This window comes from Bombus bifarius, unplaced genomic scaffold, assembly GCF_011952205.1.
Source record: "Bombus bifarius isolate JDL3187 unplaced genomic scaffold, Bbif_JDL3187 scf7180000008140, whole genome shotgun sequence".
In the NCBI taxonomy this organism is placed as follows: Eukaryota; Metazoa; Arthropoda; class Insecta; order Hymenoptera; family Apidae; genus Bombus; species Bombus bifarius.
This window is the reverse complement of record NW_022884468.1, coordinates 1,490,778-1,518,087: the sequence shown is the minus strand read 5'-3', so window position 1 is coordinate 1,518,087 and position 27,310 is coordinate 1,490,778. Positions and strand designations below refer to the sequence as shown.

Sequence of the window (27,310 nt, the reverse complement as noted above, 5' to 3'; positions counted from 1 at the left end):
TATGCGTCTGGCAACGGTCTCTGTATGGAAACGACTCCCCCGGGGGTGGCTATATTAAAATTCCTGAAACTTTTTAATCTTTCCGGGGCGCAGTTAAATATTAATAACGAAATCTCGCACAGGGCAACGTGTTCCTCGACGCCGAGGGACACGTCGACCGCTGCTCGTTATACTTGTGACGACCTCGCGAGACCATATCGACATCACGCTCGTTCCTACCCTTGCTGTCTGTTTATTTTTCACGTACGCGTACGTGTTGGCGAGTATTCACAGACTTTGCCAAGTAAAATGTTGTTAACCGGCAGCCAGAAGGAAGCGGGCAAGGCGTAAAAGAACTTGACGTTAACTACGCCGTCGTGTATTATAAATATCGTAAGTTAGAATCTGCGCGACATTAAAGTAGAATGAGAAGAAAGAAAGAGACATTGTAGAGTCAGGTGCTTAGCATATAAATTAAAAATTTTATTTCTAAATATCTGTACTTAAGAAAAATAACGACTGTGATCTATTGCGAGCTTCTGAATCCACAAGTCGACATGGTTCTATGAAATCTGCAAAATTCTAATATCCACTAAGTTCGGGAGTCCTGTAGAAACAATTCTTAAGAGCTGTGACTCTTAAAAAAGTTTAAACAGCCTTAGAAATCTATATGATTTAATTAGTTGTATTTAGTTCTATCTAATTTTAAGTCCAAAGGTCGTAATTATAAAAGTCTGTCTGTTGCAAAGCTTTTATACCAACATTCTTGAACGATCCATTTAAAAATTCATCAGAATCTTATTTGGAAGAAAGATTTGACCAATCTATTAAATCCTCAGAGGTGTATTTTTTACCCCTATTTACGATTGACTGTCAAGTATGTAGCCTCACGCAATCTTACACCAATAATCGAAATCCATTGTTTCAAGAGTCTGTCGCGTTCACGATGATTCTTTAATCAAAATAAAAAATAAGATTATGAAGTGTCTATCGTCATTGGAACAAGGAACGCCAAATGGTTAAGCAGCGACCAAATATTTGTACGATAAAATTAATCTGTCCAAAATCCGCTTAATATTCGATCGAAGACTAACGGTGTTCCATAATATACAACAAGTTTGATTATTTTCTGCGAAGTTTAAGATTAAATTTAAAAATGTCGAAGCTTAGGTGGCTCGAATAACTCAAGCTTGCTATATGTTTGCTAGTGAATACGCGTTTTAAGACGGCGGAAAAATGATATTTGAGAGGTTTGCCGTTCGTATTTGTCTATGCGTCAGTGGTGGTGGCAACCGCAAGGTGCAGTTATACGTATTAGTTGGCGCGCGTTACGGCGAAGGGTGGTTAAGAGTGAAGAGCGAAGGAGCAAAAGGAGGTGAGAGAGAAAAGCGGGGCCAGAGCTTACTTAGCCGCCATTTAAACCCAAAAGCGAGCTTTGGTTCTCCCACTGAGACCAAGCTGCGATATTAACAGCCTAACGCTGTACCGGATTGCCTAAAATACACGGTCCGTGCCGGAAGTATCGAGTTCTAGGTAGACGTTGCTGCCGTCGTTTCTATAGCGAGCTGGTCTCCACGTAATGAATGTATATACATATGTGTTAATTGAAACGCGGTTTAACTCCATGCCTTCTACCCAAGTCTATCTCTCTAGTGAATAGTTACATGGGGCTATTGCAGTCTTATTGCTTCTATTACACACAGACTTTTTATGTCAAAGCAGCGATAAAGAGCATTTAGCAGACACATTTAGACGATATGATTTCGTGTATATGCAATTATATTGTAACAAATTTCTATTGTTATAGTAACGTTGAAATATACTTAATATTCGTAAGAAAAGTAACAGTTTTCTCAGTGTAAAAACTTTCAAATCCATGTAGCCAAGGTCGAACATTGGCTGTAGCTTATTAAAAAGCAATTCGAATGAAACTGCGGACTGCTCTCCGGGGAACTACCAAGGGAAACAATAAAGTTCCTTCTTAACATTTTACGCTTTGTTAAATCGTTTTATGCGACACACGTAACATGCGCTAGATCGTCCTTACGATTAAAGCGGTTATTCTTTTGTATGGAATATAAGTTTTTAAAGGAATACCCGCGAAACTTTCATATTTTTTATATTTTTAGAACCAAACGGACGCGATAAAGATAACAAAGTGCGAAAAATAAGTTTCGATTCTCTTACTGTAAATATCAAAATTCAACATAATATCGTAGTCTCGTAAGACGCGAAGAGAATATCCGTATAAATGTTTGCTTACTGTCAAACGACATATCTCAGAATGCAAGAATTCTTGCGTTACCTCGTTTAAGAAAACGACGAAGTTATCACCCTATCTTAAAGCGCAGTCTATAGAGGACATGGCGTATTTTATGTTAAAATTTCTACTGAATCTCAACGTACACGCGAGAAGAGAATATTATTGTTATTTGTAGTGGCGTTGAGAAAACAGTTGATAATATTTTATGCAACACAGTTCAGACATGTATTCCTCTTTAGAATACATATATTTCTTAATTAGCTTAATGTAGCTTAACGTGCTTCTCATTAATATTTATGACCGCATTACACATTTTTTCGTCTCCAATTCTAAATTACATTACTTGTTAAAAAAGGGGCTATAACCACGTTTAATGTAACATCATTATAATAAATTCTACATCTTCTAAAATAATAAGTGTAAACCTCGGTCAAAATATGTTCGGATAAAATAATATGGTAATTAACCTTTCTCGAATAACTGTTTATATATTTATCCAAGCGATTCTGCACATTTGCACACCATATACATGTATACATCGCCATGAAATAATTTCCTACTAGAAGTAGTAATAAGAAAGCCGCCTTGCAATTGTGATACAAGCAAAACAAGGTTCCGTACATACGTACAAAAAAATTGGAAAAAAAAAAACAAAGCAGAATTTTTTCATCCGGGACTTTGTTTTCGTTGACTTTGACAGTTACAACGCAAATATTTGCAGCCAATTTTTTCGAAAACAAATCGTATCAAAAAAATATTATTCTACGGTTCTACATTTTTTTCTGCATAGAACTTCCATCCGCTTCCCGTTTGTACTAGCAATTACGAGACATCGTGCATGTTACAATGTAAGAAGATTTATTGAACGCGATACGTATTTGCATATATTTTAATCTTATCAGAATAAATACAAATCTCTTAAATTTCATATTTTTATAATAATTTTTAGGAAATTCAAAAGTTCAGAAAAGAACTAACGAACATGCTAACACGACGAATATCGTAAATTGAATATTTTCGTTAACCGTGCGTTGACTGGAAAAATATAACTAATTCAAAGTGACTTCGACTGATCAAACGAAAGATAAAACGAATTGCACAAGTATATGGCTATTAATTATAACTGTGACAAATTTTTCATTCAAACGGATGTGTCTTTAACTTTCTCGGCGGTATGATAACAAGCACAAAGATAACAACCGTGACACGAACATAAAACGATATTCAAGGAAACGATACGCAACGATAAACGACAATGTAGCGTTTCTCAAAGCTCGTTCTCGTCCCGTACTTTCGCTACTCCATTCTTTTCGCAAACTTTTCCTCCTCTAATTTACAATCCTGTCCACTATGGCTCGCGATTCCTCGTTATCATCCATTTTCCAGTCACGTTCGCACGCTTATTTGCTCGTGTATACATTCTCCGGCTTCGCGTATATATTCTTTTAACGTGTACGTTACGTACACAAACGAGTACGGGTAAAATCTGAAGAAACCCCTCCGGGTTAAAAACTCAAATGTCATTGTCTGCATTGTGGCAGTCGGAGAGTTTTTCAGCGGAGTGTAACTGCGACGTTTGAAAAGTAGAAGGTTTAGAAATGCAGCAACGTGTTGGTGTGGCTAACAAGCGGCTGTTATTCATATGTGCTAGTTCGGCTATCCTTGCACGGATACGAGGATTCTTCAGGGCAATTAGAGAGGTTCCAGCAGCAGCTTAGAAACAAAGATTATGGCGGAAGAATTAACGTGAGAATCCTAAGTGATACTTTACGTAATATATATTTCTAAATAATCTTCCGAACCTTGTTGTTCATTAATGCGAATCATTAATGCGGAAAATCATAAATCGTTCTAGTTAGATCAGTTAAATTTTACCTTCACTCGTTCAACTAGACTATCTATCATTCTTTCAATTTTCCAGATATGTTGAAATATTTGAAATTCCTCGTACTCGTTTTTTTATGTTTCAGTTAACGTTATTACCACGCTGACTGTTACGAAATAACGATCAAATATTTCAAACTGAACGAAGAAGAACAAAGACACGGCAAAAAAATGATAAAACTTGGCGTTTTCTCCGTTGGTTCGAAATGATGGATAGGGTATTTCGATTAAGGGTGGCAGAATTCTCGACAACCGATTTTGCGAAGGTGTCGAGCGACGGACCGATCGGCAGCCACAGGGAGAGCATACAATTAATCTGAAGTGTTTGCCATACACTGTGAGCTGGATAAGAAAAGCGTTTCTGGCGCAGGCCGGTCAAGAAAGAGTGTGCAACGTGGGAGCGGAAGAAAAAGAAACCGGAGGTGGAAGGTGCATAGAAAGAGGGTAAGGCGGTCGTGGGGCCGACAAGGGGTTGGCAGCATGCAGGGGTGGAAACACGACGGTTAGAGAGACGAGGAGGTGGGGGACACGAGGACGGCGCGGGAAAACAAAATGAAAGAGGAAAACCGCTGGCAATTTTTCACTAGCTTTTTAAAGCGCGGCTTAGGTACTCGTGGAGAGAGTTTGAATCGATTTTACCGGAGGGCCCCATTTTTCTGCCGTCTCCTTGTGGCAAGCGACGCGAACTGTACCTACTACTTCCAGCTGTTTCGCCGCCGAAACGCGAATGTCACCCTAAGTTCGGATTTCACATCGAGGTCCACGATCTCGGAACTTACCGCCGGATTTTCCTGTCAAACGAATGCTTCCCGGAGATACACGGGGATTTCGGAGATTAAGAGTACCACCAAATGTCAGGGTTTAAACGAGCACTATTTTTGGGTTTTTTTTCTTCTTTTTTTTCCCCGCTACCCTCTCTTTTTGACGGTGGAACGCTGCGCGTATGAAAAGCCCCATTCCACGATCGAACACGGGTATCCGGAGATATAGGTGCATTATTCGAGATTAGGTTTTTTTTTTAATTCTCTTAAAGCTTCTCGCTGGTTTTTTTTTTGTTATTTTTCCCCTTTCTTGTCAAGTTTCGTTCGTTTTATCGGATTCGTGCGATATACGATTACCTCGAACATTTCGCTTCACTTTGGCAAATTGATTTGAAAATGTCAATTTTGTTTTTGTCTTTGCGAAGAGTCGAAATGCAATTTAATGTGTCGAAAATGTTGTCGAAAGTTCTCACCTGTTTTCATAGTTTTCAGACGTGTCAGTGGGAACACTACGTGTCGGAGGATAAAATGATAATTCTTCGCGCTCTTCTTATAATCTTGCAAATATTTTTGTAATGGATGTTATACAATTTTGTGTAGCATATTCATGAACGGTACTGCTCGATACTATCGTAAAATTGCAAATTGTAAACAGCGTATGTAAATTGTATCGTGAATTGTAAACGGCGCAAATGAATTTTAGATCGTAGTTAACTATCGTAGATAACTATGTTGTGGTAATTAAGTTCATAATACGAACGTCTTAAGGAACTATTTTTTTGAGATCGTCAATCGTATCAGTTACAAATTGTTAATAATCGGCAATTAGATTTTCTATTTTGCACTGATCAATCTCTGATTCTTCGCTTCAATTGGTGCATTTATTGCCTAATTGGAAGCAATATTTGTTCCATATTTGACCGTTATTTATATAGTATTTCATTATGTAACAGAAATTCATAATAAATAATTCTCTCCTAATCTCAACAAATCCACAAGAGAATATATCATCAAAAAAGTCAAAAAAGTCAAATGTCAAAAAAGTGACGAACTTCCCAGACAATGATACTGTACATATATAATAATTGCACGATGCACCCCAACTGACCGCGGAATAATTTGGAGTTTCTGCGAATTGAGAAAAAGTAAAACTACGTTGTTCCATAAATCTCGTTATAAGTCCGAGAGTGTAAATAAATAATAATAATAATAAAAAATAGAGGGTATAAGAAAATCGTTATTACGGTGCAATGTGCATAGTGAAAACACGTAATTCATTGCGAAATATTCAATGCAGGCTAGGCTCGATGACATAAAATCGTGATCTCGCTGCTGATGGAGTTTTTTTTTTATGCGTGAATTCGATCAATATGCGCCTGTCATTTCGATGTTAAAATATCAGCAAATGGTTAATATCATTTACGGCTCAGGCATGGAATTCCACGCGGCGGCGAAATATAATATTTCATGCAGGCACGATAACAAAATACTATACACACTTTGGCGAATGTGATTTCACGACTGAAAGCGCAGTGAATATTTAAACAACCACGTGCGTACGAGGGAAAAAATATATCTCACGTTGCGATGTTAAATTAAAAATACGCGTGACATCGACGCTTGCACGAATTTATGATTTACATATGGAACCGCATACGATTCGTACCGTCCTTTTTCTTCTTTTCTCTCCTCCTCTCTTTCTGTTCGTGTTTGCTATTAGACATTGAAAACCGTGCGTATTCGACCAATAACCCAGCATCGTATTTTTTAAACGTGCAAACGTCAATGCATAACGATCGTTGAAGAGGAAATAGATCGGCGAAATCTGCGAGATTGATAAAACGAAATATTCAGATCTTCCTTCTCTTTCCCATACTTCAAACAGAATTTGCTCAATTTAGCTGCAACGGTTGGTCCTTTCTCTTAGAATCAACAGAAGAGGACAATACAATTGTCAACAATAGAGTTGATTGTACACTGTACAAAGTTATCCAGGAATATTGACACATTTCGAGTATACTATAGAATGTATCCATCCTGAAAATACCTACTGTTACAATCTTCCTTCCACTTGGCCTCATCTTTACTTTATATCGATAATATAGCAACTACCTGGAGAAATTGAAACAAATCTACCTTTCTATGAAATGAATTTTTGGCACAAACTCTCTATTAAAGATTAGCAAAATATCGAATATTGGTATTAAATATCAATAACGAAAATGTAGCTTTTTTTTTGTATTTAAATATCGCTTTAATTTCAAATTAAAATAAAACCGTGATTTAATGATAATTAAAGAAACACAAGATTAAGAATTGTTAAAGTAGACGTTTCAGACATTATCATTCTTCTTCTTCTATAGTATGACTATAATTCCTAATGACAAACTCGCTGTCAGGTAATAAAACAAGTAATAATTAATAAAATAATTACGCGTATTATTCTTTGTACATATTATGCGCGACAGCCGTAATATATGATGATGCAAGTATTTGTGCACTGGACAAACATAAAGACAGTTGGAAGATTTGGCTGTATAAAATGTTTCTGAACCGCAGCACGGCTAGTTATTGTTGCATGCACGTAAGATCAGCGTTCACATTATATCGCTATATTATCACTCGTATACTACGAAGAGAACGGTAAGTCGTCTTTAATGAGCGAGATTAAGAGGACTTACGAGATTTCACCGAAAGGAGCGAAGGCTTCCCTCAAGGTCTGCGTCTCGATCTCTGGGCTCAGATCTCCTACGAATATGTGGTAGTGTTCTGAAAAAGATATACGTGAAATCGTTAAAAAGAATTCTTTGAAAAGAAGCGTAACGATAAAAATGGTTGAAAATATAGTAATAATATGAATAGTCGGAGTAACATTTATTTTATAATTATATATAAATCCTTGTTACGTTTCAAGATATATTTCATATATTTTATTTAATATCCGAACCGTCAAATTACACAAATAGAATTTAGCAGCCAAAACGTAAAACGTTTTCTACCACAAATAGAAACAAAACTCATGATTTATTTAAGCTTCGTCAGTCAACCTTATTCATTCTATTAATTCGTATTACAATAAACGTAATCTTTCCTTTCCACGATATATTGCTATTTCGTCAAAAATAAAAATTTTGTCAGTCGTTAGACGATAATACAAATTCGGATTGTCGCGATTCACAGCAAACATAAAAAGTTCTTCACAATTGACTTATTCACTGGAACAGCGACGTATACAGCGTGTACACCTTTATCCTTGCGTTTCATGGAAGATTGGATGAATTTGTGGTCTGATAAAACCACGACGATAGTCGGAATTAATTCACGGTCGGGATATTCGGCAGCTGGCAAACAATTTTAAATTAGAAAATCAGAAGCAAAGTATTGTTTAGTCTTTAAATATTCGAGCCAGTCTTTGCGTTATAGAGCCGGCGGAACAGCGGGCGAGCACAAAATTGGACGCGAGGGTAAACATGCTTTCATTGTTTCTATTAAAATTGCAAGAGTAATTTAACGGCGGCTAGTCCCGCTATATACATTAGATAAAATCCCGTGTATTCTAATAATGCGCCCGACTGTTCTTACTTTGTTATGCAAACTCGCTAAAGAACGCCGGGAAACACCGACCCCGCTATGTATCTCAACAAGAAAATTCAATTGGAAGCGGAATCACGGTGGAAAGTCAACGTCTAGATTGCGTCGTGTAAAAATAACGGGATACCGAAAATATCTTTCCATCAAAGCATTAAGGGCTGTTTACCTTGTGGAACGGCGGTGTTTGTTAAGCAAACCGAAAATACCAAGAATAATATTTAAGACGCAGCACTCGATCGAAAGTTACATATTTTTAAAGAACTTTTTGATATTTGAAAGTATACAGGGAGCAATGGAAAATAAAATAAAATAATAAAAACAAGACTGAATTTCTGTTGACGTACTGAGTGATTATAATGTTTCAGAAATCGACTTAATGTGTTTATGAGAATATTATGTAATATATTCGCTGTTAGATATTAGTCAACATTTCGTCTTCGTATAACTCTCTTTTTTAAATTTCGTTGCCAGAGAATATTACAAAAGCAAATTTTTAGTAAAATGAAGAAATCACAAGGAAGTTGCACGTCGTATTGATATCGGTGGTTAAGTATTAATCGCGTATTAATGCCACATGTCGTTTTATTGGCTTGAACGTCTTCAAAATGATAGAGACGTTATTAAAGATGATGTTTGAAGTGGAAGAACTCCAAACATAAAGTAGTAATTTTCTTGATTTTATCTATTTGCTTTCGACAAACATTACAATTCTCGTTGTACCGTAATTAAGAGCTTGTTTCGTTAGTTTTATAGTAGGTCAAATATTTTGTAATTGAGTATTATATGTGATAAAAAATAATTAACCAATCATTCTATTTTCAGTGAAAATGCTTAGAAAATAATTGTTTCAACCAATTTCGTTATTCTGTAAGTTTCATACTTCGTTCATGCCCCATAAAATACTTTTTATCCGGAAATGGAAACTGCTAATATCGATAAATAGAGTAGAAAAAAGACAATAATTTTCCAATTTCGAAACAAAATATTCGGATTATATTTATACAACTGAAAAAACAACGAATATGCTTATTCGAGTAAATCGGAATTCGACGACAAACATCATAAAAAGAGAAGCGAATAAACTAATACGCCGCGTGGTGAAAGATCGCACGGGTTTTCGAATAATTCTACCTCTCTTGATTAATCGGAACACTGTTGTAAACGAGCAATTAATATCATACGCAAACACGTTCCTTTAACCGAATTTATCAACAGCAAGTATAGCATTGATTTTCAAATAAGCTCGATGTCCATGATACTGATAGGTTTCGATAGGATGAGTTCGTACGAGTTGCGGCGACGAATAAAATTATAATAATCCACAACGTTAAATATTAAATTAGGTGACAGTAGCCATCAAACGGGTCCCGTAAACGGCAATACAAATAACGATCGAAGCCATATGCCATGTCCCGTGAACAGGAATACATTATCGACAACAAAATTCGAAGAGAAGCTGGCACAACAGGCCAGCGCGGTGTAGCACTCTGTGGTGAAGTGTACACGCATATTAAAGACGATCATGCTCAACGCTGACTCAGACGAGATTGAAAACTGCACCGTTCGACGAGTTATGGGAATCTTTAATGTGAAGCTATGGAAATTTTGTAAGGCAATAAATAATATTTGCGCCACCAAGCAGGAAAGACGCAGTAAAACCGTCGATTTAGTACAGCGGCCTGGTTGTTCCGAGTTCGCTGAATATGCATTTTGCCGCCGCGAAATCTGGTTCGTTTACTCTATCCCTAATTGCTCCACTTTGCTCCACAGTTTTAAGGTACATTCCCCGTTTCTACTATTGACGTGCCCGGTTTGTTGACCCCATTTGCATTTTTTTCCCCGCCGTGGTCGCCTGTTCGCAGACCTTTACCAAACGGTACAACTTCAACTTACGAATTTGAATTTGATCAAAAAGCAACTCGATCATCCGGTTGGTTAGCTCGATTCGGTTCTGTCGTTTCGCAGAGAACAAGAGAGAGAAAGAGAGAGAGAGAAAGAGAGAGAGAGAAAGAGAGAGAGAGAAAGAGAGAGAGAGCCCTTTGCGGTTAAATTGGCTATCGATCTGCATACGTGATAGGGTAGACGGACAGATGGACGGTCCTAAGGTCCGTACAGCCAAGAAGATCTTTCCTTCTGTTCCTTACGATGAACGCTCCATGATCGAAAATGGAAAAATGGTCTGGATAAACATTTTCTTCTAGCCAATATCCTCTCTGCCGTTGTCCCTTCTGTTACTCGCTACCTTCTACTCATTTCATCACCTCCCGCGGGTTATTCGGCAACGGGTAGGTCAGGATGAGTAGTCGAAAATCGAGTTACTGCTATAGGAGCTACTCGGTCCGGACGTCAGTTACTACGAACCGAGTATTTCGCCAGAGGAAAGTATAGAGGGCCAAGGTAGGCGTTGGAAGCGTTGGAAACGGAGGGTGGTCTGATTACAATCGGTTTGATGGTCTATCCTCACTGGTTGGAGGTTCCGGTGGGCACACACAGTGGCCCATTCTCGTGAATTAGCCCGAACCTCGTCATCTTCCCCTCCGCGTTCCACTGCCGACACCATCACATCGCACCGGGATCTTCGGACTATTAGGAAATCAGCAGGAAATTGACAAAACTTTATTTTGCCGACGGCTTCGTTTCCAGCCTCGTGCTTCGAACTTGATAACGCGAACACGTTTTTCATACTCTTCGACTGTTGAAAATATTGTTTCTTTGATAGACTCGTATATTCGAATCGATTTTATTCCGAAAAGCCTACGTCTTATTTCTTTCTAAAACTTATGTTTGTTATGCAGGATGTTTGGTAAGGATAGAAGAAGAAGTGATTTTACATGATCGAACAAGTCGAAAATATAGCGTAAAATGTTTCTATGCGTTCAGATATACGTAGATTAGGTATATAGTATTTGTTAAAGGTTGTATCATATTAACAAAGAATAAATTTATTGTAATTAGATTTGAATTTATGCGTCGTGTAATAATAAAATTTATTCACTGTGTTGTTTACAAATTGCCAAGGGTTGCTCCACTTTTCGTTATTGATGCACGAAACATTTCCCCCCGGCAAACGTGCATAAATCATTTTCGTATACAAATGATCTTCGTTGAACATTCTTCACCAGATTCTCAGACAGAGAGTTTCTAGACAAGATATCCACTAAATTATTACTCGAAACGTAACAGCTTCTATTCTAGCAGTCTACCGCGTTCGTGTCTATATCACTTTCTGATATGGTTCAGTCATGTCGACACGGAAATAAATGGAAGAACGGAGGACGGAGATAAAATATAGCGACGTGCGTTTTCAACGATATCTCGTACTATTTATTGTCATATTTATATGAAGAGACCTGCACTAAGGTGGATATAGAACCACATCGGAACGTTATTGAATTTTCTATTAGCTGTCTGCCTGTATAAAAATTTATTGTGAACATTAGCCTCAAACGCGATCGGCAGAGGCAACAGAAGTTCGCCTCTTTCAAACCAGAAGAGAAATCCAATGAAATATAATTTTTAACAGCTTCTAATATTACCAATATCTTTGAAATGATTTCTGCAAACGAACGCTCTATCTTTCGCATAGAAATTTATTCTTTGATATCCACTTTCAAATCTCTCAAGATAAAATCTGAAATATGTGCGCCTCGATTAGCATTCACGTTGCCTTAGCAATGTAGAAAGTGTAGAAACTTCTACTTTCAATTCAGCTGTTACATATTTAATAAAGATTTACGTTTCACATATACACCGTAAACAAATTACAGACGCTTGTGCAAATTGGTATTTCGATGATGTTTCGATATTTCATTTTTAATTTAACCACCGCAACCAAATACAATGTTATCGTTCTGGCCTCGATATTTTATACAAACGTACGATGAAAGCGCTAAAACGGCTCTTTCAATTTTTTCAACGCAGCGGTGTTAGTCTTATCAGTTAAAAAAAATTATTGCAGCGAGGGCAAGACTCGGACGGAAGCAGTGACATTTGACAGTTAGCTGGTCAGAAAAAATTCGACGTCGGCATCAAAAGTCACGACACACCTACCTATTCGGGGTCGTTTAAGCGGGAAACTGGATTTTCAATAAAGCAACGGCAATGGGGCATCATTTATTATTGCTGCCAAGCCTCTCTTTATCTCTTTCCCTCTACCTTCCGACAGGACGATGATTCTCATTTGACGACGGAATTGTGGCACAGCTTTATTATCGTCACCGTCATCGATGTTCGCTGCGATTGCAATGTCGACGCTAGGTATAAACGTATAAACGTCATTATTATCACGCTGATCGTTACGATCGTGGGATATCGCCAATGGAAAACGTGAATACGTTGTGAAATAAGGCTACTACCAAAGTCACGTTATGGTGTCGGCTGCATGCAATGCTTATGCATGTGTATGCAATGTTTATAAGCGTCTCACTTAATGTTTTCTTGTTCATCTTTAACTAAGGAAATCGACTTATCGCATATGTAAATATTGCCTATTTGACCAGTTATTTTTGGTGTTATTATGCAGCTCTCTTAATGCATCGTCACATTTATATTGAAACTCCATTGATACATTTATATACCAATATATATACGCATAAATATTTTTAACTGGAGTTCAGATTAACGCATTGTGACTATCTTATGTGATTAAAATTTTCTGGGCAAGTAAGCCATTTCCATAATAATCTGGCTTAATTGACACATCTTGTATAAGATTAACGAGTATCTTAATATTTACGAATCAATCCCCGTTATGAATCCTGAATTCCCTGCCTCCCAAAAATTGTCTCTGGTAGCGAAAAGACGTAGTGTATTAATTAATTAATTAGCCTGGATTGCTTTACATTAAATTTTACATAGCGGATTTGAGTGCGCAATAACGTAGTACGCAGATTGAAACTCGAAGTTGTTCGATGTTGCTTTCCTTCACCTTCTCACCATGTATTCATTAGCAATTATGTTGTTGCAACACTGTCGCGGATTATGACAGTTTCGAACTCTAAGGATTTTAGTTTTACAATTAGCGTATAGTTAGATTCTTGTGGACGAAAGGGGAACGCATTCTTTGAAACATTCTACGCTTAACATTAACTTTGCTACGCCAGACGTAAAGGTAACTGCGTACAATTTAAAGTTATAAAGTGAAATGTCATCTTCATTAGCATCTAGAAGTTTCAAATAATTTACCATTAATCGAATCATCGTACAATTCGTAAAACCTGTACAATATAGTGGCAAGAAAATTGTTACTTCGGTATCACAATATACAATATATCCGTAATAAATAAATAAAGAATTTCGAGTAAAAATACTGTTGCTGAATTGTTAAAAATCCTTCCACTCTGAAATCAAGTCTTTGCAATTTCTATATTCCGTATTATTTTTCCCTTTTTAAGCTCAATTATCTCCGATACAGTAAGTGCTTTTAATACTCAGGTTTTTAATTTGTCTAGAGCCCTGTAAAACGATGAAATCGATTAAAAACCGTGACCGTGCAGCCGATATTACAAAGCAGTTTTAAGTCACGGTTTGCCATCACGTTAGAAAAAGGAAACCGCAATAGCTGGCTTTGAAACGGGGCAATCTCAAGTTTTTACGACCGTGCACCATTCGATCGAGCCACAATCGAACGTATACAAATCTCCGTTGATGTACAGCGCATCGGGACAAGCGCAACGTTGCGTCAGGTCGCAAGATAAACTGGCAATTTCAGCACGGACTTTCTTGGTCGCAATACGTATCACTGGGCGATTCGTATAATACGAACGCAGTTGAACTTACGAGACATTTCTATACGGCCAGGAAGGGTAAGAATGGAATGCGACTGCTACGGGGAGCGGGGTCAGAAGTCAGTTCCATTGAAGCAGGACAATGCGAAGAGGGATGCACAAAAGTTCGAAGCGATCCCGTAGGGCATAGATCAAGAATCGAGAAACGGTTGGCTCGTAGATCAAGGATTTCCTTAATTTTGCGAGGCAACTGTGAAACGTTGATTTAGAGAGACTACTGTCGGCCCTTGAGACTTGCACGCACGCGTCCACGTTCAAGGAAACGTATGTACCTACCCTTTACGATCAGAGCATGGTAGCCATGTTACCAACACGGAGAGAAACCTCTATTAATTCTCCATGCGGCGAAAACCTAGCAGGGTGAACAGAATTGAATCTCGGTTTGGTTGGTCGCTTCCAGACCTAGCGGTGCATCGATGCACACGTGGTGCCCATAAGCCTGGACTTGGCTTACGTTCCTCGTCGAGAAATATGGGTCACCACGCAGCTGACACGCGACCATTCTGTATTCGTGACCTGTTTTTTTCGTTACATATGATTTTACAATCACGTCACGTTCCCTCGACCCTCCGGCAGAGGGCCATTAATACCCGCGGAACGATCAAGAAAATTGAAAGTTATTTTTCTTTCAGGACATTCAATGGAGAGAAAGTGGTCAATATTTGATAGAACGTGCGCCGCCGTTTTTCCTAGTTAAGAATTGAACGGTTTCCAGGTTAATAATTTCAAGAATATGAAGGCGGTTTTAACATTTAAATTGTACGTATCTGAAGGAAAAGATAAACAAAAGATATGTTTCGTACTCGAAAGTTTTATACTCGAAAGTAGAGAAGAAGCATTTTTCTGCGAATATTAGTTGGCTGTGATTTTATAGCACGTTTGAAAGATTGACTCGATTTTAAGTTCGGTTTTGTTGGTTTACTTAAATTATTGGAAAGTACAACTGTCCTCTAATTTCTGTCCTGTAATTTCTTCAATTACAGCGGTATCAGGTACTAGATGATTATTTTTAATATAACATATATACAATAAGACGAGTCACACCTTCGAATAAAATGGAATTATTAACGACACGCGAAGAGCACTGTTAAAAGCGTATCATGTCACAAGTTTTAGCATTTAGATAATACTTTTTTTTCATTGCATGTGAAGTTTGTTTCTATACAAGCTAATTTTAGGCTCTCATTGCCGGTGATATACGCGCGATTGCGTGCGGTATCTCATGTGTTGTGTCTATTTCTTTAATATAGTTCTGTTATGGTTATCATTGCGTGCTTCGTGATAGGAAATGTTTGTCACCCACGCTCATTCCTCTATATTACTTCTGTTTTTTAACACGCACAATTTTCTAAATGGATATCCGGCGTGTCCCGATAAAATTAAATGACGGACATAGTACATAACAAAACATCGCCAACCTAGATAGTTTGTTATTTGTCAAAACGGAAGAGTTCCAACATCAGTTCCGTAACAGTAATTACTAATTATCATGACCGGTTTAAATTAATGGCGAGATTACCTTAGGCTTACTATTATACTTCTTGGCATTAATAGTAGCATAACTAAAAAAAATCAGCATATTGTCAGCCTATTTAACAAGCAACTGCTCAATCTATTTTCAATTTATATTAAATTGGTCGAATCATTTCTGTATGAAGAGGTCAGATAAGAAGGAACGGAATTAAATTATTAAATGTACTATTATAAGTATAATTAAAAAGATCTTCTTACTATCAAGAAAAATCAAATATAGATTTTAGTTTAGATAAGAGAATAATATAGAGAATCGTATAAAATAGGAAAAAAGCTACGAATGTAAAATAATATCTTCTAATTTAAATCGATTTAAAATCCAACCAACGAATCACACAAAGTCGAACGAGTTGCGGCCAATCAACGTTTAATTCTCACATTTGTATTCACCACTGATCTCATCCCTCCAATTCCTCGTGATTCTTGTTCTATTTCTCGCCGCCGGTAATAAACAGTTACCAAGCTTTCCTGTGGGACCTGAACCAGATTGACTCTCGTCGGGACATTTAGTCAATTGTTTCTAGCGAGAGAATTTTTCCACCAATGGTATCGGGTATCGTTGCGATTTCTACCAAGACATCAGCCATCGATTCACCAAAGAAAACGAGCCGTAAGATTCGCCGCCGTAACGCCTGCTTATTATCAAAGAATTTTGTCTTTTTTTGTTTCTTCGTATAATAAAATTTGCGAAGAAACGTTTAAATTCTAGCAACCTGAAATTCGTCGTTGAAACTACTTTCATAATCTTCAAGTTTAACTTCCTTAAGCAAACAAAGTATCAAAATTTGACAGACTCAATCTCATTTTGCGGACGATGGGAGAAATTGATGAAATAGTCGACAGTCGATAAATATAAAACGTATAACGCGCAAGACGATGACAAACGATAATCAACTTCTTAATTAATGACGTTTCGAAACGATTGATGCCCTACTTCAATTAACCTGCTTGTTTGGAATGGAGGGCGCCTTTTCACGATGCATTCAGTTACCGGTGGCTGGTCTCACGATTCGTTCTGGTCCGTTCGTAACAATGCCACGGAATCGAAAGTGTATTGTGGAACGCATAATAGAAGCACTTTGTGATAAATTGATCGTTCTGTTGGCAAGAACGTTCTCGCGTGAACGCAGTGAATGCTTGCTCTATAGCGAAAAATTGTCTCTGCCAATGGAACGACGAGCCACAGTCAGTGCAATCAGTTGCCGACCAGAGAATTTTGGATTCTATCACGAAGAGTAAACAATTTAAAATATTGAACGCGGCCGAGCTTCACACGTGACGGTTTGCTCCGATCCATTATCGGCGTGGCTAAGTATAATTTTTAGATAAAAACGAAATGTGACGGCGTTTCATTTTTCGTCTGTAATGGCACCACGACGTGCAAATAATTCTTATCCGCGGATTGACGATTTTACGATCGCATTGTTCAATAAATCATTGACAAATACTAAAATATTTCGTGATTTATCACTGTCCGTGTATTGTTCCTCCAAGCGAAGCGGTACAAATCATATTCGATAAATTTTTAGCTACTACAAAATTACAGAAAACGTTCGGGGACATATCAAGCTATAGATTTAATTCCAAAAATAATAGAGTCTAAAGGGTAATCAAATATTCCTTCATTTGTCACATCAAATATTTTAGAGCGACAGCGTAGAAATTGGATTCAAAAATGTGTCTCTTAGCTATGTATCTATAGTTAATTAATCAGCCAGAAAAATTCTAACGCTTTTATACAGCCACTACTATAAATTTGAAATGTAACTATTAAAAGACGTGATAGAATTTGATTATATTTCAATCGACAGAGATTTTTCGTTTAAAAGTATTTTCGTGCTCGGTCTTAAAAATACTAAGTTCAGTATGCAAAATCTCGCATGAAATATAGTATTGCTGACAAAAAATAAATTCAAAATGTAGGATCAAATGAAATAAGTTTTAATACTTAAAGTAAGTTTTCGTTATTGATTCTCTTCTGCTCTTTCTGCTCGTATTGAATTGTATGCTTTTTAATTATTATCCTACTAGTTTGTTATCGATATAAAATATCGCGTACCAGGTACGCATCAGTTTATTGATTTTGGTTTATTAATGTCGAGCAAAGTATACGCATGCTTGGTATATTTTCGAAATCGATCTCCTTGGCAAGGGAGCCTTATATACGCTTATAACAAAAATTGTATAATATATTTTCGATTAACCTTTTACGACGTGTACATCATGCGTTTTCTTAGAACACCCTATACGTGAGTGAAATTGTCGTCGAGTCTTTGACATCGTATAGATATCACACAATCATTAAATTCGTGTTACCTTTTCTACATGACTATCTCATGTATCAAAATAAAGCAGAAGGTATTCGAGCGACAGTTTCACAAGGAAATGTTTTATTTCACGGAAACATGAACAGTTTTACGAACAGAAGAAACGTTTAATATCAAGAACGGCGTGTGTTTCAATTCGCACGCAAGTCGAAGGCCGTAGATCCGAAGGAACGCAACAAACTGTTACGGCCTCGGCCTGTTCCGTTCTTCCGTTCGGTCCTAACAGCGCGCAGCTATTTCTCCCCTTTGTCTGCCGGTCGCTATCTTTGACACGTTATTGTCCGAACGAAATACGGATAAACTGTTGGTCGGTCGCGTCAGAACAAAGCGTTGCAACAGGGAGAAGCGAAAAATGCAAGCGAGTTGTGTACACGCGTCTCGAGGCCGTTTCCCCCTCTCCCACATGGCAGTTTTTAATTCGTCAATGGTGTGACAAACGAAAGAGCGTAAGGTTAGGTACAGACGAACCAGCATCGATAACGCTGCCGTGTTCAACTGTAAATCGTCGTGATTTAGGGGATGAACGACATATTGGCCAATGCATAGCTCAAACTGCGCTATGGCCGATGGTATACTGCCAGCACTGGCTCCTACGACGGCAGCAACGGCAGCAACGGCAACGCGATGCATGATGCATTGTCCCTAGACGAGCGTAGATAACGCCGGAATTGCCGTTGCTACGTTCATCCTCGGATTTTCTCGATATTCTGGAGGCGGTCCTTTGCTGATCATGTTCATTGCTGGCCATCGTCTATCACGCGACCGCATCTAATCGCGAAAACGAATGTCGATAGTTTCATGGGCAAAAGTGCTTTGCACAGGGTGGGAGGCGACCTTCGCTATCTTGGTTTCTGCCGACTAATTTTTAGGGCACGTGGTTGGTATGCTGTATTTGATATTGAAACGGCTTTTAAAATTTGTAGATTAGAAGGGGCATGCGTTTGAATAGTTTTTTCAAATAGAATTGTTCAAATGCTTTGAATTATTTTCTCTTTTAATTTTTTAAATATTCCTGGAATTTTTAGTAAGATCAATGAAAATATCTTTAGCGAATTTTGCTGGTGAAACTGCACATACCGCGGTTCTCTCGAAGAGCAGAATTTTTTTATCTTGCATTGAAATATAATTAATTACAATGAATTTTACTTAACAATAGATTTAAGTAGATCAATTAGATATGTATATCTTATGACGTTATTTGTCGAAAGCGAAGTAATGAAACATAAGGCATAATTAGGAGCATGATGATGAATATAAGAATAAAAATACATAAATTCCAAATGATAATAATTGGTTACGGCTATTTATAATCTTCTTTACTATCCTTAAAATAATAGTTCAGTGGTAACGGGACATGGTCTCTTTAAAATTTATTTCAATTTGATTTCACAGTCTATTAAAGAAGAATTTGATTCACATTCTATTGATTTTCCATACGCTATAAGGACAAGAATGGTTCGAGGAATTATGGTACATTTATAAGCGCTGTTTTCCGAGCGAATGCTTTCATATTTACCCATAATTTCTGACAAAAGTGGTAGCTGTGCTCCTGTACGTGTAAAGTATGTGCGTTACATATGAGAAATGTATAATAATTTTTACCAATCTGTTTCGTAGTATTTGGAAGATAAAAAAATAATTTGTACAACCTACAAGGCAAAATAACATTAGTAAAGAGTCAGAAATATAAAAACTATACTTATACTTTGTAAATGGAAAAGTTATCTGAGAAGTTATCTATTGTTAAATCTACATTAGTAAATTACTTAATTTTTTCCAGCCCCATGTTTATCGAAAGAGATAGAAATATTTGTTATAGCAGGTTGATATAAATAATATTTTACATCCGTGTATAATTTCGCAATATCAACTATTAGTTAAATACATAGAGTGTAGTCGTTTCGGTTACTTCATGCGGGATGTATTCACAGGAAAGATGTAATTTCCTATGCAATTTCCTGCATACAGTACATGTGTGACGCTAATCATCGCTATATTACACGAAAGGTCTTTCCACATTTTGTTCTTTTAATTTTACTTACTCCTTTTTAATATACGAACGATTTTTCAAAAACTATTTAGAAATTAAACGACGGACCAACTAATTTCTGTAGAATCTTTGACTGTCTTTAGTCAAATGATCATTTAACCAAATGTAATCTATATAGAAACACAAAGTTTAATTAAGTTAATTACGAAACGTGTCATTGACAACATCCAATAATGGTTCAAGATCAATTTTAACAATCTATGACAATATTTATGTTATAATATGTTTTATAAGTTCGACGTATCTTACTCCGTTTTATTTTCCAATATAATCAAGTTCAATTAGCATATCAATTATGAACGTTGTAAAGACAGGAAAATAACGCATTACAAATATAACAACACTTGTAATAATAATTACATTTTTTTTATTATCCCTTGACATAGCGATCATCAGCGGCAAGTGTCAAGTATTAATGCAGTTAGCAAATATCACCGCGATTATCAATATTTGGTTTTCCCCTATTTAGTAGCGTTTGTATAGAATCAGTTTAATGGAATAGCTCTAAATGCATTTAAATCTACATTTGACTAATGCCAGTTTCGAACTACGTACATATACATATAGTTTCAGCGCGTAATCCGTACGCACGCAGCACGAGTAATCTGCGAATTTCCATTACGAGTATCCAATTTTAGCTATAAATTTCCGTAAGCACGATATAGTGCATTGCCAGAAATGATCGATCGCCAATTTAGTTAAACACGTATAATTGAGAAGACGGAGAGCAATAAATGTAAATTATAGAATACGTTATCGTTGTATTTTCACCTCGAAACGCGCTAAATCGCGAAATCCAGCTTTCTATATTATTTTCATCATCTTCTTATTTGCATACGTTCTCATAGTGAATAAATTAAAACGATGACGTTTCCAACGACTCTAATCGATTTTAATCAACGCGTTGCCGCGTTATAATAAGATGGCTATAAATCATTAGGTTCCTTCGAACAATAGAGTCGTTCGATCAATCAGTGATACGATTTGCGTAGGCGTCGACATTTGTTCCCTCTGCAACGGCGCATTCATACGTTGAAGCGATTTAATTAAGTAGTTCAGTAATGTCACACGTTAGTTAATGCCTAGTTCGAACTCCATTGCAGTCAATGTACAACACGTATGCACAATACCATCCGATACAAATTGCCACTGATACTAGTAAATTTTGTTTGCACATTTCCTGAAACGCATTATCGATCACTAACAATTCCTTTCCTATTGCTACGGCTGTTCCACATTCCCGCGGTTATAGTTGCTCTCTTTGTATATATTGATATAACATTTCAATTAGAGAACAGTGGTAAATAACGATAAATCTTAAATTATAGAGTCGATGGTGAAAAATATACAAATACTGGTAGACAGAAAAAATAATAGATGATAATTGTGTGCTCGTTAATTACGTGAATTAATCGTTTTTAATAATAATAATATCGAACTAGAATTTTTATAGCAATATTGTGATTTTTATACAACTTTATAAGTAAAACTAAATGGATGGACAAATTGAAATGCAAATTGAATTGCGATATAATAACAAGTATGTAAATCTTTCTTCGCATACATATGTACAATAGTATTATAGCTTCTTATTGCTATATTAATTAACAGTCGTCAATCTCTTTCACAGAGTAAATCAGAAATGTCAACGTAATGTAAAAACAGAAGACAACGCGCGATTTATTACTCGTGAAATTTGTTAATATTAATTCAACGGTGTAGAAAGATCCAATTATTCCAACATTTATGACCAGCAGTGTATCTAAAAGAACGCACTAAGTACACGACAGGAACGCAAACGTATCTTAGCCTGGAATCAGCTTAATTAAACGGTCTGTGCAGGACGCGCGTCTGAAGTACGTATTCGTAAGGACCAGTACACGTATGAGACCAGTGTATACACACCTATCGTGTATCCATCAGCGTGCGTGGTGGCGCAATGCCAAATTGATGCTGTTTGCCGTCGCTCTAAGCCTCAATCTGCCCGGTTGTACCGGGACGATCCTAACACGCGCGTGCTAAGCTCGTCGCATTATGGATACGCTCCATCTATCGACGTAGCTGACTGCGAGCAGCTAGTAAAGCGTTAGCTGTCGCGAGGGGTGCTACTGGGCGCAGGGGTCAGGAGGTTAGAGGTGAAATAGCAGGACACAATGGCATCGTTGACGAGTGACAAACCGATAGAATGGTTCGTCGTTACGGGCAAAACTTTCCGGAAAAGGCGATTAACCACGGTACATATTTACGTCGAGGCCGTAATGGAGAAAGTTTGACTGTGAATGACTGGCTTCACGATTATGCTCCGCGAAGATATCCGGATGACAAGATATTAATTTCGAGTCGTTTCGCGCATCAAATACGCGTCAGCCTGGTCTCGTCGTTTCTTGCTTTTATTGCACGGCTGCCAGGATACGTGTTCCCCGGGAATCAGCCGGTTTAATGCAATTCGGTGGATGCTATAATCTTCTGCGAGAGAAATGAACGTGGCTTTTTCTTCGGCCGAACTGTTTCTCGAGAAAATATCGTACGGAAGGTTAAGCGGGGAGATCTGTTAGACTTCAGAAGGATTACTCGTCCATTGTGTCTTTCAATCTATCTTAGAACCAAGGAATTTCTTTATTCGAGAAAGTTGAAATAATTGTAATTACGGAGATGTTGAATATCAAATTCGTATGTATATCGTACACGCAAGAACGATAGAACTTATATTGAGTTGAGAACGTTTAGTAGAGCGATAGAGCTGCTCATGAAAGATACGTGTTTTAGAGTCTAGAATGTTAAAGTTAGAGAGATAGAGTTGAAATGCGAACAAAAGATACGTGACGAGAGTTTGGATGAATGTGTTTGAATATCTTTTAGAAATGTCGTCGAGCGATAAAAATTAAAGTACAGAGATGTGTGCAAGAATAAATGATTGTTAATTTAATCTCTTAGGATGAAAGTTAAGAGTCAAAGTCCAAAGTTAGCTGAATGTTGAACATACAGAATCGATATACTCTTAGAGTAAAAATTTCCATTAAATATAATTTTCACTGTCTCATTGTATCGTCGTATCACGAGTCAACACCTGTCCACGTATTCAACTAAAGCGATCTTTTTAAAAGTTAAACGATTACAAACCGAAACAACGTTAATACAACTGCAATGGATTCCTATAATTCAGTTAGCTAAAAGAATAGTCAGAGAATCAAGTGCCTTCGTGTTGCGAGCCAATATAAAGTAAACCAATATAAATCTCATTGCGCCCGTAGGATCTTTAGGTCCGACCAGTGAAAGGATTAAACGTTTGATATATCGCTCAAATTCTAATCTGCGTTGAAAACCTACTTTATCCGCTAAAGCAATAGTATTCTTCGGGGAAGTTGTAACGCGAACGCTTTTTCGAGCGATTAAACATGGATTCTTATTTATCATTGGAACGGTTGCTGGCCGCGCTCCAAGAAGCTGTCCGGCCTAATAAGTTAACAACGTCAACACACCTATATGTGTAAAGTATTAACTTTAGCTTGATCCATTACTCGAGCGAAATCTCGTCGATTACACAGCAAATGTTTGCGAGTGGCCGAACCGATGTCGAGTATCGACCACTGCGTGACCACCCTTGGGTCGAGTTTAAGCGATGGTAGGCGGAAGGCTGTCAGTTGGAGGAGTTCGGGGGAAGTGATAGAGGAGGCAGGAAAGGGAAATGCTCTTTTTACGATGATCGAAAAGAGGATCGCGATTACAGGGTTCAGCGAGTGTCACGTCGCAGTTGGCTTTTTGCGCCGCAAGCACTTTCTCGTGATATGAATATCGTTTAGCAGAAGCTCGCCCGATCGAATTGTAATACCGATCGTATTTGCTGATTCGCGAGAGTGTCTGTTAACATGAACACTCGGATGCAAAGTTTCTAGGAAATTATGTAAATTTACCTCTTTCCTAGCGTTTTACCAGACAGTTACATCTCTCTGTTTTTAACATGCACGTATAACTTGTAAGAAATTGTTATTCCTAACCATTTTATATGTATATGTAACGTTGTACGTGTAGCACTGACTCATAAGTTATTAATTAATTAGACGATAAACGTATCTGTTTTCTTTAAAATTGGTTTTAAATTTTAGTACATTAAGTCAGCATTATAAAATCGTCCGATGAAATGTGTTATTATTATTAATAATTAATAAAAGATAACGTTTCTCACGAGCTGAAAAGAAGATCGAAATCCTGAAAAGGGTTCATCATCGCGATTACGATTTGTCAAATATTTGTGAATTTCGAGTGCGATTTTCCACGTGTTCGTGGATTTCAATGGCGAACAATTATTATAAGTAGCCCAAAACGTTGCGGTTCAAAATCGAAGTTTTAGAAGTAGGTTAGCTGAACGTGAAATAAACGTGGCCTATATCGATGTAATCTCCTTTCTGTCGTGTTAAATTCCTAGTCCTCTGATGATATTATAAAGATAGCGTATACCTTAACGGCAGTAAAGTTTATTACGATACATTATCTCTAAATAGTTAGGCGACACTGAAAGTTTCCATAAAATGACATTATACGATATACACGTATAATACGTTGTAGGTCGAAATACGATGTAAAAGAACGTTGTCAAATCGATTGTGGATTGATCCAGGCGAAAGGCTCTTTTTGTATTCGGAACGTGTCGCTTTTGAGACAATGGTCGAAGCAACGGCACAGATGTAATGTCTTTTTACATAGAATTTCCCGAAAGAAAAAGAAGGACAGACCATGTATGGCTGGGAAACGAAGAAAAAGAAAGAGAAAGAGAGGGAATGGTGGGTATGTCGAATGCAACGTAGGACAGCGAGAGAAAGAGAAGTGAGAACGGTGACCGACCAGCTCCAGAGGAATACAAATTCATGTCGATGCAGCACAAAGTGGCGTCCACCACTTCTCAACCTATTCACACCCACCTACCCCCAACTATCCAACTCTCTGCCTCGCACCGTTTTCCCCATCGTCTCTTCGACACTCGTCCAGGCGTTCCTATCGATCTAGGTAGTCTAAAAACTCCTGGAAACCACCGACGACAGCTTTTGCGGGCGCCGCTTAGCGGGACGTCGTCGTGCGGATACATCGTCGTCTACAAGGCATTGGAAAGAGAGCCTTTTTGCGCGTGGACGTCGTCGAGACTTCGCTTAAATAGCGTTCAAATAGAACGGAAGGAAGATGAGACAGAAATTGCCTTTAAATACGCCCAAGCAGATACGTGCACCGGGAAATATCGTTGCGTTTGAATGTTTGTCCCTTTATGGATTTTGTTCTGATTATTTGGCAATTATTTTCGGAATAGTGGAAAGTTATAATTATACGAGATAATTATTAATTCATTATTCTTTCTACATCTCGTACGAGTAGTTTTTACAAATTCGTAATTGGTGATTTATATAGATCGTTTTGTATAAATTGTGTTTATTAAACATAAAATTCAATCGATAAACATAATTTACCCGACAATCAGAGTCGACTATAGCGTTTGTGCATTAGATCAGGATATTCTAATACCTATGATTATGTCAATCAGAACACAATTACGATGATGTTGTATAATTATCTACTGCGATACTTGTCACGATTTTCATTGGAATAAGTTAGATATCGCGATGGAGTATTTAAAGCTTAAAATGATGAAAAAGCATGAATCTATATAGTATACAGAATACTGTAAAATAAAGCGATTCAATTTTATCACTAATAGATATATCTATATTAATAGAATCCTAAGGAGGTAAACGCTCGTCTACATTGTTCTCGATGCTGCATCATTTCTAAATTTTCTATGTCATGTCCTGAGATGATCGAAAACCAATTCGAAGTTTCCTAATTTACGACACTTCCCGGGAAGAAAATTTTACCGCGTGTTCGCGTGATTAAACGTCTGTTACGTTGATGGCTTGCTTTCAGCGATAAGGACATTTACGGCTACGGTATATGGGCAGAAATATCTAACTGAGAACACTAATGTATCCTATTAGCTCGTTTCAGAAATATTAACAAAGTTGTACATTATACACAGCTATTTTATTTTATTCATCCCAACAGACATACACAAATTGCGTGCAAGCTAAACCTTAATAATTAAAAAACTAATATTCATAATTCTAAAATTATATTTATCCAAAGTACAACGCATAAATCGTTCCCACAAAATATCGAACGTTCTATTAATTATGCTTGCTTTTTATAATATCAATATTCATTCGAAATACGCTGTTGTAATGGGACATGCGATTAAACGTTTCCAGAGGCGAATTACATCAACCGTGGATTTCGCGATCAGATTTGGAATTGAATATTTCATTTAAATCCGAATCCCGCAAAGCATTTGCGTTACAGAGAAAAGTGGTTTATTTAATGTGTTCCTGAAAATCTGCTCTTTATTGTGAAAATAATTTAAAAAAAGAGGGTCCTACAATATTCGTTGGCACATTACCGAAAAGCAAAAATTAATAATTTTTCACGAGCAGCAATAAAAATATTCAAAAGTATTCCGCGCAACTTGGCTTGAATTTCAATTAAAAACTCGAATGCCAATTTTGTAAATCCGTTTTGCAGATTCCCGGAAACATTGGTAGAAGTACTAGAAACATTACATTTAATAATTATGAACGTAATTATTCGAATATTTATCAGCGGAAATCTTGTAATTATCGTGAAAAATACTTTCTTAAATAATACAATACGTTTCTCTCTCTCTCTCTCTCTCTCTTTTTATCTCTTTCTGCCTCGATAAATCTAGACATATTTTAATATTCAATTTCCTATACCTAAATATTTTGCGTTTAAACTTCAACTTCGAAATCTTTTTCAAATATATAGTAACTCATCAAAATATCGAAGCACTTATCGTAGAAGACTTTCGATGTGTATCGTATAAAATATTTTGAAAATAATTAGGATTGCAACGAGATACGACTGTTACGATTGTAGTGGTAAAATGTGAAACCAATCGCGAAAATGCACACAGAAGTTGCAAGATATTCAGAGTTTTCGTTCGTTCGTGTTTTATATCGCGACTACGAAATCCACATCTGCCAATAATTGCCAAAAACATCGGCACGAGAGCATCGGCTCGCTCGAAATAACATTATATCCACGAGAGACGATTAGTAGCTGAAAAAGAAGAAGAGAAA

General features: G+C 37.2%; 1 protein-coding gene across 9 annotated transcripts in view; it reads right to left on the bottom strand.

Moving 5' to 3' along the window:
- The window catches only part of LOC117208598 (nucleolysin TIAR), a 584,542-nt gene that overhangs the window by 128,705 nt on the left and 428,527 nt on the right, over positions 1-27,310 (bottom strand). For all 9 annotated transcript variants that reach the window (XM_033449833.1, XM_033449835.1, XM_033449834.1 and 6 more), the window contains one exon: positions 7,569-7,656. In XM_033449833.1, coding sequence (XP_033305724.1) covers positions 7,569-7,656 — 88 coding nt within the window. The remainder of the gene's footprint in view (positions 1-7,568; positions 7,657-27,310) is intronic.